The sequence below is a fragment of the Orcinus orca genome, chromosome 4 (assembly GCF_937001465.1).
Source record: "Orcinus orca chromosome 4, mOrcOrc1.1, whole genome shotgun sequence".
Classification (NCBI taxonomy): Eukaryota; Metazoa; Chordata; class Mammalia; order Artiodactyla; family Delphinidae; genus Orcinus; species Orcinus orca.
In genome coordinates this window covers 21,060,849-21,078,281 of record NC_064562.1, presented here as the reverse complement: position 1 = coordinate 21,078,281, position 17,433 = coordinate 21,060,849, and the positions used below count along the sequence as shown (strand labels likewise).

Here is a 17,433-nt window from a genome sequence, read left to right as displayed (position 1 = left end):
CAGAGACAGAGTGACCCATGTGCCCAGAGCTTATCCTTAGCTACAATGTTTTCAAAATTATTTGATTTTCAATCTGTTTATTTGTATGGTCCCCTTCTACTTACGGCAAGTGATGATGATATTTCATTTACGGTAGTGATATAATTTTTTAAAATATATCATATTTAAGCTAAAAAAATTTAGCCTAAAGAAAAGCTTTTTCTTAAAAGGGAGCCAAAAATTGGGGAAGGTCTTATGAGAATGACTGAAATTTGCAAAACTCGGTCCCTAGAGACTGTACTCATGACTGCATTCTAAAATGAGTGGTGACTTTCTGGAACAGCAGGTATGCATCAGGAATCACCCTGAATACTCAGAGAAAACACTCTTAGCCGTTGCTCGGCCTGCATACTGGTTCTCATGACTGAATTATTCAGATCTATGCAGGCTGAGGGGTACTGAGTCACCTGATGTTGAATTACAGTGAAGATAAAAAGAAACAGAGCTATTCAGCTTGTCCCATCCTATTTCACTTAAATACAGTCCCTGAGGGCTGGAGCCAACTTTGTGTATATCCCTGGACCCTAGCACAGGAGATGCAGAATAAATGAAGGTTAATTACTCCTACACAAGAATATAGAGGCATTAGTCCACTCTTTCTTGACAAATATCCTCACTCCCAAGTGCCTAGAGAAACCAACTTTAATTTCTGTAGTGTTTTTCTTTTAAGATAAGAGATACTAATTGAATTACTGTTATGAGCCAATCATTCTCCTGAATAACTGATGTTATCATCAATATACATAATGCCTCCTGGGCATTGGAGAGGTTGCATAGCTTGCAAAAGAGGAAGGTCCATCAGTGACAGAGCCAGGATTTGATCCTGTGCTTATCTGACTTCAAATCAAGCTCTATAAAAAAAATTTTTCCTATGTTCCTAAAAACTATTGTTTTATTTCTTTATTATTTTTAGGTCCAATTTTTCTTTAAAAAATGTTATATACATACAGGTTAAAAAAAATGTCCCAATATGTAAACAGGATGAAGTCTGGGCAGTACACTGAAATGGGATTTTATGTTTCTTCCTTATATTTCCCAAATTTTCTACAATCAAAACAATCCCCAATATGTCTTAGAAGAGTTAATAAAGTTAAATTTTTTTGTTGTTGTTGCAGGGCCCATAAGCATCTTGAAAGTGTTAATTTACATTGTCAATGTTTAAAAAACAATATGGCTGACAACACTAGGGACATGCTTGGCTATAAAACCCTTTCCAAATATTAAAACTGTGCTCTTTCCACTGTATCATGATAAATTCAAGGGACTAAAGTGACATAAGCATTGGAAAATGTCTGAGAACACTGGCAATATAACTTAAGAAATCCTAAGAAAAACATCTGGGAAAGAGAATCATGATTTAAATGAAGGTTAAATTATAATTCTCATTTATAATCATAATTTAAATGACAGTTAAAACTTAAGCAATGTAGAGCATGGTGACTAAAGGTAACATGGTGACTACAGGGAACAATACCATGTTGTATACTTACAATTGACTAAGAGAGTATACATAGTTTTTAATTGAAATATAATTGACCTAAAATACTATGTTAGTTCCAGTTGCACAACATAGTGATTTGATATTTCTGTACATTACAAAATGATCACCATAAGTCTAGTTACCATCTGTCACCATACAAACTTATTACAATATTATTGACTGTACTCCCCTTGCTGTACATTTCACCCCTATGACTCATTTATTTTGTAACTGAAAGTCTGTACCTCTTAATCTCTCTCACCAATCACTCATCCCCTCACCCTCCTTCTCTATGGCAACCACCTGTTTGTTCTCTGTACCTATGACTGTTTCGGTTTTGTTATGCTGCTTAGTTTGTTTTGTTTTTTATAAAAGTGAAATCATACCAAATTTGTCTTTCTCAGTCTTTCTTTAAATTAATTAAAATAATCTTGTATGGACAATGATCTATTCTTTTATCCAATAAATCATTGTGGATTTTCTTTTGTTTTCTTTTGTTTTAAAACATTGTGCAACAGATTTATATGAGGAGAGAGCACAGCTGACATATTTACAAATGTCATATCACCAAACAGCTATACAAATGTAATTTTAAAGTGCATATACAAATAGTAAATATATTAAAGCTACAATGCTAAACGAGTAAAACTATTAAAAGTAAACATAGAAAAATAAAAACTAGAAGTACATACACTACTTTTTTCTACTTTTTCAGTCTTTGTTACATATTTTCAATTATGTGCATGTATTATTTTAGAAAAAATAATGAAGCACAATGATTTAATCTTCTAGACATACATGGAGGATATTAAATTTCATTTACTTTTAAACCATAATCATACTCTTTCTGTTTGCCCCAGAATATATTTTAATTAAGTATTCTTAGTTATATTAAACGGTTATAGAAATCTTAGTAAAAATACTAAACTATTAGTTACCAGATTTACAAAGTTAATATCATATTGAGAAATGCCTTAAAATTATCTTTGTGTAAAAAATTCTGTGAGGACTTTCCTGGTAGCACAGTGGTTAAGAATCCACCTGCCAATGCAGGGGACACAGGTTCGAGCCCTGGTCCAGGAAGAGCCCACATGCCGCGAAGCAACTAAGCCTGTGCACCACAACTGAGCCTGTGCTCTAGAGCCCATGAGCCACAACTACTGAGCCCGCGTGCCACAACTACTGAAGCCTGCGTGCCCTAGAGCCTGTGCTCCGCAACAAAAGCCACCGCAATGAGAAGCCCGCACACCACAACGAAGAGTAGCCCCTGCTCGCCACAACTAAAGAAAGCCCGCGTGCAGTAATGCAGACCCAATGCAGTCAAAAAAAATTTTTTTAATTGAAAAATTTATAAAAAATAAAAAAATAGTTCTGTGAATTTTTAAGACTTTTTTTCACGATCAAAGGCAGCTCATATGCAAACCAAACAATTGAGAAAGAATTTGGAAACCAGGGTGGTTATCTAAGGGTAGATATAGGACTCCGAGGATATTCAGAAACAGGGCATTCAGAAATGGCTTCACCTTTATTTATCCTTTTTCATAAACTTAATTGGCTACTCTAATGTCACACTTTGTACTAGCAAATCAGGAAGCATCTATTAATGTGTTTTTCTCTGCTGAATGGATGCCAGAGGTTACCCCTTCCTTTAGACAGCAACCAATCTATTTCAGTAATAAAAGTCATTGTCATATTAACAATGTTTTCTATGTGGGCTGTTAAGTTAGTCAATCTCCAAGACATAAAATTCATTCTCTGTCTAAATTTTTTGCATTTATATCAGTTTCTGTTGTTTTAGGTTGAAAAATATTTCAACAGAAATTTATTTGGGTGACTCTTAATAGCCCATACGTTTGCATCAAACATGTGTTTCATTGACAGACATTTCTAACATGAAGTAATCTGTTTATGGCCATGTAGTCAAGATGCTCTTAATTTTAGAATGTTCTGATGAATGAAATCCCAATAGTTAAACAATGTGAAGGCATCTACATAGCTTACATGATTACTGAGATAGTGGTAGGTTTACAGATATAACATGTGAAAATATCTGTAAAATCATTTGCTCAGTTAAGATGCACACGTTATTTAAATATCAACCTCATAAATACATTCCAAAATATTATTATGTTAGAATTCCCTGTGTACTTTCCCAGTTCCATTTCATTCATACACTTTCCTTTCCCTAATAGAGAATCACCTTCTGATTTTCCTCCCATTTTCTCTAGCACATCCCGTAATCAAAGGTCCCACCTGAATGGTCAGAATTAAAAATAAGAGAATGAAAGAAATCGGCCAATTGTGTGTGCCCTACTCAGTCTACCAATGTCATTTCCCTACTGTATAGCTCCTTCTGCTTTTATTTCTATTATAAGCCTCCCTCCCTCCCACTCTTTCAAAATGTGGTCATCAGCAAAGGGTCAGAACTTTATTTACATAATGGAATGAAGAGACCGAGGAAAACAGCTAAAAGGAGTGCAACCAGTCTCTGGTTGAAAGAGTCATCCTCTCAAGAACTCATTGCCATTTAACAGGGATGATAACTTTGTGCAGAAGGACTTACTTCTCTACCAGTGTTGAGATGACAAAGCATCCCACGGTTAAATATATTTGTGAAACGATAGTTTCAAGGAGATTGAAGAGACATTATTGCAGAATTTCTCAGGCCATTTTAATGTTCTAATATGTATATTCAAAACTTTTTCCTCCATAGAAAACTTTTTTCCAAGGAATATATATGCTATAGAGCAATATGGGCAACACAGTATGAAAGGAATAAAGCCCTGGAAGTATGAACTCAGGTTTTTGAGGTATTGACCATCAGGTAAGAGAAGTATGAGTCACCCTTCATAATGTCTCACATGGCCACTCACCTACTCACCTCGCAGCAGCCATGACGGCCATCAATTACAGAGCACCTGCTCTGCTGCAAGTATTACTAAGTGTTCTTTCCTCATTTCTTGGTGAGGTACAGAGAGGTCCTGTAACAGTTACCTAAGGTCATATGACTAACTACTAGGTGATTCAGGTAGGCTTTAAACTCAGAATGAGGAACCTAAGCCTAGATTTTCATATGCACCAGATCAGAAAATTATTCTCAGAGGTCACATAATAAAGTACTACATATGAGCATACTTTCTAATGAATCTTCTATATTTTCCCAAGGAGCGGCAGAAATGAAATGTGTGTTAATTGCTAACTTCTCGGAAGGCTGGCTCTCATAAAAAAAATAGAAAAGCTGTCCCTTTCTCTCCATAATTATAGGAACTGTAGGTTACTTAAAACTAGAAATTTGCTTAGGGGCCCCTTTCTGTTATTCTCCTCACCCTTAGAGGTCTAGGTGAAACACTGTATAGATTTATACCCTATAAGGAATACACTGCTCAGACATAATTTAAACAATTTCAAATATATCACTAAAGCTTTACCTATACAACTATATCAACTATTATCTAACTATATGATGATATTAGAAATGCCTTTATCACAAAAGTTAAGAGTCAACTACAGTATGATCTGAGTCAACTACATTATGAGTCAACTACACTATGATCCAGTTTTTCTGTGTGTTGTTTTTTCTTCATGGGGCCGGGGAGGTGGGGGGTATAATCTATGATACAGTTGTGGACCAAGTCTCCTCCAAGGATAAAGCAATGAACATTAATTACATTTTTATTTTTGAAAATATAATGCTTAAACAGAATTAAATTCTCAAAATGAGAAAAATGTTCTTTACCCATTAACTATTTTTCCTCAAGACAACACACAATTCACATATAGAACCACAGCATTTGTTTTCATAACAGATCACAGGTTTCATCAAGTTCAGTTTGTAGTGAATCCCCAGAGAATCATGTGTTTGAGATATTACAGTGTTTAATGTAGTGTTGAGAAAAATTAAACAGGAGAACTGAAAGAACATTTATATGAGGCTCTCAATCCTGAGATTCATATGTATGTGACACCAGAAGTGCAGGGAATGAGCCATGTAAACACATTTCTTCCAATAAAATTGAAAGCTGAATACCAGCTTATGCTGAATGTAATAATATTTGCCTTTTGCTAAGCACCTGTCATGAATGCTCCAGGCACTTTACACACAGAATTGTATTTAATCATCATGATCCTATAAAATAGGGTGCTACCCACTCCAGATATAAAAGAATTGGATCCTAGATAAGTAATCTGTTCAAAGTCACACAAGTAAGTGACAGATCCCATATCTGAGTTGATATAGGTAAGACATAGATATCAGTACAGATAATCAACTCACAAAGGTGAACACAACTTGTAGCCTTAGTTATCGTGTAAAATAACATTTATCAATGTTAAATTAGAAAAATGTATAGGAAACAGGTGAGAGATTAGGAAAGTAGTTTCCTCTATAATACAAATAAAATTTTTGATAAATTGTAAACTAATATTCTATAGGCATATCCAAAGATCTATCTTAAATTCCTTTTAAAAAGGCATTGTGTGTCTTTTTTAATTTTAATATCTTATACAGTTTAATACTAATAAAATTTCAGATATTCTCCTTCTCATAATTTCAATGCAGAGGTCACATTTTTCCAATTAATGATTCAAGGAACTAATTTTGTGATAAAATATTACCTGGAAAGACATTTCAAATACAGAAAGTAATGACTTGTTACATTTGTTCACAGGAGCACATCAGGAAAGTTCAGCCTTCATGTGGTTGTAACATGAGTGAGTGGAAAGTTTCCAATTTTGTCAATTGATTTAAGTAACCCAAGTTACTATATACTTCTGAAACCTAGGACCTTTTTCACACAGAATTTTCTTCCCAAATTAATCCAATAGAATACTTAATAGAATTTCAAGTTGATTCTCCCCAAATCGGTATATGCATATAATGCAATTCCAAAGAAATGAAAGGCATCTGTTTTTGTTAGTGCAGATCCAGCAAACAGGAGATGGCTTATAAGCCAGAAATTCTTAGGGTCCTGACGCCAGTGTGTTTCAGGTGCCAACATCTGGTTCAGTGCCTTCCAGATTCCCTAGCTTCCTGATGGTGATAAGAAAGCAGTCACCACCCCATTTGCCCCTACCCCCTGCTCCAGCCCCCCACCCAAGCGGGACACTTAGGAAAACTGTCCCAGCCTATTTCCAAACTCCTTACATCAATTATGTAAAAACTCAATTCCCTATCATAAAGTTCTTTCTGCTTAAAACTGCTAGATTATTTTCTATTAAATGCTTCTAAACGTGTTACACAGCATCCCAATTGTTTCATGGGAAGGAAAAGTGGACAAAATAATCTCTAAATGCAAGTGGCAAAACAGAAGAATAAATATCTATTAATAGCCAAGAAAATAAAGGAAAAGGAGATTTCTTGGGAGAACTTTCCTTAGCAGATATTGGCTTGGGAATAAACAAATACATTAGTAGAACAGAACACTCCAAATGCAAATTCCAGGATATACGAAAATTTGCTGTATGGCAATGGTGGTATTTCAATTCATTTGGAAGAGTAGGGTTCCTTTAATAAATGTTGATTTCTCAATTGGCTGCCCTTATTTTTTTAAAAAAAGAAAAACTTACGTTGGATTTCAGACTCATGCTATAAACAAAAATAAATCCCAAGCATACTACATGCAACTATAAAAAGTTAAATCCTAGAAAAAAAATGTAGAAAGTGACATTGGTCATTTAGGGGTTTATAAGACTCCTCCAGCCAAGACAGGAAACAGAACTAGGAAAGAAAATATAAGCATATTTGAACCAATGAGCATTAAAATATATTCAGTGGCAACAAACACCATAATCTAAATCATTTAGAAAGACTAAGATAAAGAAAAGTATCTGTGATCCAGAAGATAAAGTATATGATATGTTCTTACAGTATGATCTTATAATGTGCTCCTACAAATTATTAAGACAGAAGACATGATAGAAATATGAGTAAATGATATGAAAAAATGCTAGTTAAATTTTACCTAGCATTCAAATAATAATGAAATGTCACTATTAATATACCTTCTGTGGGTGGGCATGAATGGGAAGAGGGTCTCTTTAAACTGCTGGGGGGACTGTGAATTACGTTACCATTTTTATGACAGTTATCTGGTAATATTTATATAACAATATTTTATAAGGGAGAAATCAAACCTTTAATGGATTTAACTGGGCTTTTTTTTGAAAGCTGAGAGCACTGCTATCCAACAGAAAATACAAGTCACAAATGCTAACCACATATGTAATTTTAATTTTGTAACAGCTACATTTCAAAAATAAAAACAGGTAAAATTAATTATAGTAATATATTTAATTTAATCCAGTAAGTGTAATATATTTAATCCATATAAAATGTAATCCATATAAGATGTAATCCATATAAAAATGACTGAGAGATTTTATATTCTACTTTTTTGTACTAAATCTTTGAAAACTAGTGTGCGTGTGTTTGTTTGTTTTTTTTTTTGCGGTAAGCAGGCCTCTCACTGTTGTGGCCTCTCCCGTTGCGGAGCACAGGCTCCGGACGCGCAGGCTCAGCGGCCATGGCTCACGGGCCCAGCCGCTCTGCGGCATGCGGGATCTTCCCGGACCGGGGCACGAACCCGTGTCCCCTGCATTGGCAGGCGGACTCTCAACCACTGCGCCACCAGGGAAGCCCTTTTTGTTTTTTTTTTTAGTGTGTGTTTTTAGATTTCCAGCACATCTCAGTTTGAACCAGCTGTATTTCAAGCGCTCAAGAGCCACCTTATCTAGTGTATACAGTGTTAGGCAGCATGGTACAGTGTTTTTTGCCCATCAGCAGACAGAAAGTATGTAAGATTTCACTGATCTGACATCACAGAACAAATCTGCATTCTACACCCTTGTCAGGGAATGCAATTTTGAGCTCACTGTCATTTATTATCAAAATCTTCTATGACACAACTAACATGTAACAAGAACTGTCAAAATTTATAACTATACCAACCTGCTTGAATGTGCTTTTATTTAGCAACATTCAGTTATGTGGATTCGGACAGGAAGAATACAATTGGATAGACTTATGTAGGGCTGCTGTTATCAAGTGGGTATGACAAAAAGAGGTGGGTGAGAGTTGAAGCATATGCAAAGATATGATTGTAATAGTGATGCAGTGATTCCAATTTGGATAAAAAGGACGGGATGATCAACAAAAAATAAAGCTATGGAATAATCTAGCATTGAAACAAAGTTTCTATGAAATATAAAAAGTTTTAGAAACAAAGTTTCTAAAGAAATATGTTATTTTGCATTAACATTGATGCTTAGGGAGAGAAGGAGGTGGGGAGAGGGAAAAGGAATGAAGGAGGAGAAGGAAGGGGAGGAGAGGAGGAGGAAGAAGCACTCTGGAAACATGAAAAAAGAGAAGGAAAGAAGTAAGGGAAAAAATGAAACAGAATATTTAAATACATAAGAAAATCTATACATTAAAATGTGTTCCTAATGGAATTTATGGAACTTGTCTTTGAAAGTTTTCACAGGAGAAAATCCCCTTTGGTGTAGTGCTATTAGCTTTTGAGTACAAATAAATCATTATAGCAGCACAGATCTTAAAACAAAAAAATAAATACATAAATAAAATTCTTTCCTTGGCCCACATCTCCTGCAGTGGCTACTTCCTTTCTACACTCTGGCAGCCACGCTTTAAAAAGCTGTCTACATGGCGTGCACGTCCTCATCTACCTTCACCCTTCAACTCTCATCCCCTCTACTAAAGCTACTTAGTTCTCTCTCTAAGGTCATCTTAAGTTTCATGGTGCCAGATCCACTGGCTAAATTTCAGTCCTCAATTTACCTGACCTATTCAAAGAATCTGAGTCAGTTCACCATTTTTGCCTTCCCCAAACATTTTATTCTTGAATTCTTGCCGTTTTACACTTATTTTCCTCCTTTTCTCTTTAGCCTCTCCTAATCATACTGGGTAACTCCTCTCACTCTATCAACGCTTTAAATGTTTGCTTTACATGGTTCTTTATCCTGGGTCAGCTTTTCTTTCTACTCTAAACTCTTTTTTTTTGTTATCTTATTTACTGATGCAGTTTTAAAGACTGTATTTTCCCCAATTTTATATCTCCAGCCTGAACTGCCTTTCTGAGCTCCAGATCATAATATCAAATGTTTACTTGACATCGCTACTTGAATATTTCCCAGATATCCCAAATATAATATACGCAAAATTGAAATTGGATGTTCTCATGCCCTTACCGTTTCCTCCTGCTCTTTCAATCTTTTCCATTGGAGTAAACGACAGCTTTATGACCCTCCAAGTTTTCCATGCCACAAACCTAAGACTGATTCTTCACATCTCTTTCCCCCTCAGGTTCTGTATCTCCTACTATACCACAAAAAAGTATGTAAGTAATAGTTCTTAATAAACATGTCCACTTCTCCCTATATTTTACTGGTTGATAAACTCCTAATTGTTCAAAACCTTTCCATTGTTTTGACCTCTTCCAATTTGTTGTACCAAAAGCAGGTTACATGATCTTTTTTTTTTAGGTTATAAATTCTCTTTTTATTTTCACCTTCATTGATTTAGAAGGTGATTCAGAAGAAGAACAGCCTTTCATGTGATCTTCTAAAAACCAAAATCTAGTGATGTCATGCTTCTGTTTTAAAACTCTTCAATAGCTACTCATTATATTTACTTAGGGGACTTTGCTCACAGATTTATGTAATTTAGTTTCTGTTTACTTTTCCAGCTTCTTCTTCTGCAACTCTCCCGGTGGCTCATTATAAGACTGTGAATGTACCCTTGTCAAAACTTGAAAATCTTTTATCATTCTGAGCCTAATTCCTTCATCTACATCACTACACTTAATTGATCACACCTGAACTTCATTAATTTGTGCCTATCTCCCCAGTTTGGTAAGAGCACACTGAATTTAATCTTGTTTTCCAAGATGACCATTAACCCCATTATTAACATATCATCTGTAACCTAATGAGGATACTAAACTTTCTACTCTATTACTAAAAAAAATATCTTAATCAAGGACCAATCTCTGAAGTACAATGCTGATTACACTGCTTCAGATTGATATTAATCCGCTGACAGTGTGTATAAAGTTTTCACAATTGCCTGTCAGTGATGCTATTTTTCATCATATGCCGGGGGATTGCGACAATAGTCAGTAAATTATGCTGCTTTTGTATCTTCTCTTCCTTTTTTACCAAGATAAATGTCATAAGCATCCTCTCTGTGTGCCTCAATTTCAATACATTTTAAAAATTTGTCAGAAACAGTATGCTGTAAATTTTTCAGATAAATAAAAACAGAATTAACAAAACAAAAAGTCTATTGCTAAATTTTATAATTAACGTAATTCTGTAACTATAGTACATAATGCAAAACTCTAGACTTCTTAACAGTGCTTAATTCTTATAATATTAACCTTTGAATGAAGTATTTCCTCACCAACTATAGAGACTTCAAGTTTAGAGACAAAAATAGCTGCATGCAGTTTCTTCAAATATCAACAATAAAGTTAGAAAACTCCAAATATTCTTATCTAGAGGAACACAAGACTTACTCATAAGGCACCCTACTTTCAGCACATAAAAGGAATAGACCTAATTCTCAGATTGTTTAACTTTCAATGGAAGATGCATAGAAGACATCACTTGAACAATAATAACAACTTTCTAAAAGAGAAGAAGCTTCTGTGAACAGGAGTGGCAGTGTTTGAGAAATAAAGTTATTCTAACCCAAACTCTTTTTTTTCCTCCAAAGAAGAGAAGCTCATTCAAATTAGTCCATGTAAAGAGAAGGTCATTGCAAGGACGCCACAGGCATTTCATGAACAGACAATATCAGAACAAGGGCAGCTGGGTCTTACTTGGTCTGGAAATGGGAAGTCAGAAACTAAAACTCCTCTCTTTGTCTTTCAGTGCTCCTTAATTCTCTCTTCTCGTCTTCTTTCTAATTATCCACCTTGCACATGAGTCAACTAGCTGTCAGCCTCTACTGTATATCATCAAACATCGACCTTCCCCTGACAACAGTCTCATTATCTCTTGTTTGAAAGAAGGGCTTGGTTGAGGCCAACAAACCTTTAAACGTGTGTGCCAGACAACACACATCATGTGTTGTTGATGTGTCATGAAGCAGTCCATGGACTGGCTGCCTTTCAATCAAGTGCCTATTCTTGGCCAAAGTAACTGTTTGTGGAATCTGGGCTGTCCATGGTTCTACCCATTTTACATAGGTATGGATGGACAGGATATGATAAAGGAAGGGTCCTCTGGTCTACAGAGAAGTGCCTGGAGTAGTGAAAGTTCTAAACTCTTACTGAAAAGTAATGAGGAAATTAAGGAAATTACCTCCTTAATTGAAATCAAAGTAGATTTTTGCTTCAGTTTTATCTCACTCACTTTCCCAACTGTGACCCAATAGTTCACGAATTGTATTAAAACTGTAGTTGTCTCCTGAGATTTTTTTAATTACATGGGTCTACTAAATCTAAATAAAATGTGATTGGCCAATGTAGAAAATGTATAAATTTTAGGGATTCTTCATACAGTCACAAGAAATACGCTACAACAGTGGTCCCCCAACCTTTTTGGCACCAGGGACCGGTTTCGTGGAAGGCAATTTTTCCGCTGGCTGGGCGGGGGGCAGGGTGGTCCAGGAGGTAATGCGAGCGATGGGGAGCGGCAGTGAAGTGTCCCCTTGCTCCCCTCCTGCTGTGCGGCCCAGTTCCTAACAGGCTGCGGACCACTAACGGTCCACGGCCTGGGAGTTGGGGAGCCCTGCTCTACAATGTGTCATTCCAGTTCCATGATTTTATAGAATCCTACCACTTTGATATGATTTGTTTCTCCATATCTTTGATGTTGGTGCTTCACCCTCCACCCCAAACCCTAAAACAAAAATTACACGTTTTTTTAGGAAATGAAAGAACACAATGAATTATTAAATGTTTTCATATGATTATATGGAACAATATAACTTCTTGTCCAAAGTAGGTGCTAATCCTCTGATGCTCTCAACTGTCAAGGTAATGTGATATCTATATGATATGAATTCAAAGTAGAAACGTAATAAATGGTAGCTATTAAAAGAAGGCCAAAATTTCAAGTGGTCTGACACTATGTCTTCTTCTGAAAGTGAGACATGATCCTAAGGATAAATTCAAACAAAAAGGGAATGAGGATATTGATCCCGACCAAAGGATGAAGTTTACACCTCAGCGTAGATCATGACCAAACGAAATCAGGCAAATGAAATTCCAAGTCAGGAACTGTTCTTACACTTTTCAGTATGTCTTCCTTATAAAATGGAACACATAAATCATGAAGCAATGAGAATTACTAATATGGAAAAGAGGTACAGGAGCTTAAAAGAAAGGAAAATATGGCACATGGTTAATATGATAAAACAAAACTTATTTTAATAAACTGGAGCAAAGAAAATCTTATAAAAGACCACAAGGCAATGATGAATTACTTCTCATGATTACAAAGGGAAGTGGTCTTTCTGGATTATCTCAATTTGGAGCACTTGGAAGCAACAATGATATTTCTGTTCAGTGGTAAAGGTCTAAAAGGCTCATTATTTTTCTCTGAGTCAAAAATAAATACAGGAGGGTATAAGTCCATACAATATCTGTTATTTTCACCACCTGGACTATTTCAGTGTCTGCAGTAAAACTTAGATACCATTCTTTACATTTAAAACAGGAAAGAATTACAAGGCCATATAATAACTTATTTTTAAATAATAACTTCCAGAATATTTGTCCTTCCTATTCTTATTTCATAGTTGTCTCCAAAATTACTATAAGATATTCTATAATTTATAAAGAAAGTAATAAAATAGCAACTGTAACTTAGATGATCGGGCAAAAGCCATTTAAATTCTCAAAACATGTGAGTTATATTTGGCAGGAATGATATTCTTTACATTGGATTTTTTTTAACCCAACAGTAAATATTTTGGTAAAATAGATCTTCCATCTTCTTATAATTTGATGAAGTATCCCACAATTTTATGTTTGATGCTTATTTTTTTCACATACTTTTTTTTTTAATTGGGTCACAATTGGTACTCTGTGATATGGGGAAATAAAACACACTCTCATTTTGTCCTCTTAAATTCCCGCTTTATTCTTTCCTGTAACTGCCCTAGTTTAAACCCTTTTAATCCATCTATCCTTAGTTATTCTCATTGTGGATTCCTTCTTTTTCTCCTCTCAGAACTATTAACCACACTATTTCCCCAAGATTATGACAATATCTTACTACAGAAGTCACACTCCCAAATTTTTTTAGTGTGGGAGTTTGATGGCTTCATTCTTTTAAGTTTTTCCCCAAGTCACCATGAGGCAGCTTCTCAATAAGAACTCTTTTACATGTAAATATGACACTACTGACCAATGACCAAGGAAGTAAAACTAACACGTATCAAGCAATTACTCTTTGCTATGGCACCCTGAAAAGCACTTCACATGCATTTTCTCCTTTAATCCTCAGAAACATTCTTTCAAATAAATGTTGCTTTGTACCCACTTTTGCTTTTTTAATGGACCATTTGGGATAATGACAGATTGATTGATTTATCCAAGATCGCAAAGCAGATATGCAATGAAGCTGGACTGAAGCAGTCTGAGCCCAGAGGCCATCATAAGTAGGGTATGATCACCTAAAGCACATGTTCAGATACATGTGGCAAGAAAGGTCCCTCTGCTACCCCAAGTACGATGCCCAGTATGCTGTTGTGTACGCCTGAAATCCTAAGCAAGTAAATATTACAGCATTATCCCATATTAAAGTAAAAAGGCCCTGAGAGAGCTACCTCTCTTTAAAATCTCAGCATAAGTAAGCTTATCTCAGAACCTTTCTAGCTGGGTCTGAAGAAAGCAAGTTTTACCAGCCACTAGAGTTAAATAGGGTATTTCCCTGGTAGGAGAAATCTACCTTGTTGGCTATGTTGGAAGACTGTAGTTAAAGAGCTTCAAACCTTCAAGAACTTTAGGACACAAAGGAGAGACCTAGACAAACCATGTTTCTCACAAGCAAAGATGCAGCCCATCAGACCACAGTTTTCAGAATGTTAATGTTCAACGTTTAGAAAGTTAACATATTAAGATGTGAGACAGGACAGATGCTGTCTGCTTTTAACCTAACAACTGATCTCTCTCTTCATCAGAGGCATCAAATAATAAAAAATACAAAAACTATGGGGTAGGGAGCAATCTGTGCTTTAATAAACAGTCCTTATTGAAGGTAGCAGTTTAAATTTAAACAATCATTAGTTTTGGAATAAAACAAGGAAGGAATTTCTCTTTTGGACATTAGTGGACAGTATCTAGTTAAACATAAAGCCAGAAAATAAAGTCTAAGCGGAATTTTCACCACTGTGCACCATTTTCACACTGTCTTAGTTCTGGGTATCGTATCTTTTCTGCTTCCATTAAAGGACAAGTTGGACACTCAAAGATTTCTCTGATGGCAGTAAACACAAGATATTGTCATTACAAATACACAATACACCTAATGCTAGACATATAATCTTCATAGGCATGAAACTGTATTTACCACTTTAAACTGTGTTTGCCCATTTTACACTCATATCACTACACAAGTCTGGGGGGTGGGCAGGTAAAGATTGTTGGTGAAATGATGAACAGGATCTTCAAATAGTTATTGGTTATGGGACTGTGGGCAAATCACTCCCTGAGTCTCAGTTTTCTCATGTCTAAAATGAGGCAGTTGGACTAACTGACCCTTAATGTGTCACATTAAGCCAAAGTCTAAGATGCTGTGGAGACACTTGCCCAAAGCAGACACAGAGGTCACACGGAAAGGTATCCATTTTTTAAAAAAGGATTAATCAGAAATAGTTCTTTTAGAATACTCTTCATATCTAGGAATGGCATGGGTTAATAACAAAAAGATAGCTCAGTATAAGAAAAGTGTCATTACCTGAGCCAGATGAGGAGACAAATGAAGCAAGTAATAAATACCATATTGGAAGGACCAAAGGAGATGGGGGGAAACACATGGGAGGAACAGGGATACTCAGAGACAAAAGTTGGTTCACATCACTCCAGCATTATTCACAATAGCAAATACCTCAAAGTATTACTTGAGTATTAAGTGAAATAATAGTCATGTTCTGGCTAAAGTGCTCCATCTAGAAGTTTGAAACAAATTGTAGCTGATTCTATTTAACTAAATTGTTCAGTTGAAATTACAAAAGAGCTAACCTACTCAAGGTTCAAAAGACAAGGCTGGTTTATTTACTGAACCAAGCACAGATGCAGTCCATCAGACCAGTTTTCAGAATAATGTTTAACATTTAGAAAGTTAACGTATTAAGATATAATTCCTTTCTTGCCATTTCCATTGACACAAATACCCCCATTTTAACTGAAAAGCAGTCTTTTAAAATTTATATATGAAAAAAAACACTTGCCAAGAGAAACAGCTAAAGCCATAATTTCATTACTTAACAAAATGCTAATAAGCTATGAGAAACTCCATTCAGCAAATTAATAGAATTTCACTCAGATTTTCTTATCGCACATCTCAGTGTGAACATCTCCAGGAATCTTAATATCCAAGTGAAGCCTTTTCTTTTTAATTTTCAAAACTGAACACTTTTTATAATGTGTACAATTCACAAATGCATTTGACATACTTCAAAAAGGAATGAAAACAAGTGCCTTAACTTCTGTTTGACCCGTAAATGCATTTATGTATTCAACCGAATGGACTGCTTTTCCTTTCAACAAGTTAAGAAACTCTGTGTTTCGAGGAGTTTTTACAGAAAGTAACCTGTCTGATTAGTATAGGTCACAGGCCAAATTTACCGGATTGGATTTTGGGAGACCCGGCAGGTAAACGGGCGATGCTACCAAAGGGCAGGTTTGCCATGTTGACAAAAGTTTTAGGCTGATGCATAACTTTAAAACACGTTCCAAGCTGATTTTAGAAACTAGAGGAGCCTGTCCCGGGTGCTCGGGAAAGTTCCAGCTACTCAGAAGCTGCAGCACCGGCGGTGCCACGCCGCCCAGATTAAAGGCGCGCTCCCACCGCGTCGCGTCCCGATTCCCCCGGCAAGGAGCCCGCGACAGAAGCCGGCTGCGCGGCGGAGCGGCAGCCGTGGTCCCGCGGCCTCGAGGCGCACAGTCTCCGCGGGACCCCGGGGCGGGCTGGCCTCCTTCCGGCCGCCCGGCCGCGCGCACACCCACCTCGGGGCGCTGGGCCGCCTGCGGGCCATTCCCGACTCCCGCCCGCCCGGCCCGGCGCTGCTGGCAGCATCGCGGCTGCTGAAGCCCGGGCGCCTGGACAGGTGCCCGCCGAGCCCGGCCTCTCCCGGTCTGAGGTTCTCCGCGAGCTGGTCTCCGGGCCCCCGACCGTCCTCAGCCCGCTTCCCACCACGGCGGCTGCGGCCGAGGTCCCGGAAACGCAGCCCCGGGGCGCGGGCCTCAGGGCGAGGGCTCCCCACGCTGGGCGCCCCGCGGAAGTGAAACTGCTCAAGGGCTTGCTCGGGCCTCCTTTTTAGGACGCTTTGGCTTCTCCTAACACTCTCTGGTCCTGTTCCCGCCTCATCTTTTCACTCAGGACATTTTTTGAGCTAGGTTACCTGTTCCTGTAGCCCTTGTCCCATTTCAAGGGCTTCCACGATGCTTCCACTTCCAGGAACAGGGATACCAGAAGTAGACACTTGCTGGAAAAGGGGACTAAGACATATAGACATACAGATACGGATGTATCAGTAAAGGCATAAAGATGTAGATGTAGATGTAGATACATAGTTGGTTTTTTTGTTTGTTTGGAGGGTTTTTTGGGTTGGTTCACTGTTTGTTTCTGATATTGCATTTTGCCCAGAAATTTTAAGCTAGAGCCATAAATTATAAAATGATTTTTAAATCCTAAAAATTTATTTCCTATTCCTGCTCCAAGTCAGA

General features: G+C 36.9%; 1 protein-coding gene across 6 annotated transcripts in view; it reads right to left on the bottom strand.

The window, feature by feature from the left end:
* BANK1 (B cell scaffold protein with ankyrin repeats 1) overlaps window positions 1–17,433 on the bottom strand; it is a 439,628-nt gene that overhangs the window by 294,041 nt on the left and 128,154 nt on the right. For 2 of the 6 annotated variants that reach the window (XM_033402039.2, XM_004263568.4), the window contains exon 1: window positions 16,714–16,940. The exons of 2 other annotated variants lie outside the window; for them this stretch is intronic. In XM_033402039.2, the coding sequence (XP_033257930.1) occupies window positions 16,714–16,783 (70 nt within the window). In that variant the 5' untranslated portion in view covers window positions 16,784–16,940. Of the gene's footprint in view, window positions 1–16,713; window positions 16,941–17,433 lie in introns of those variants that run through there. 2 more of the 6 variants (XM_033402028.2, XM_033402036.2) reach the window with 1 other exon arrangement.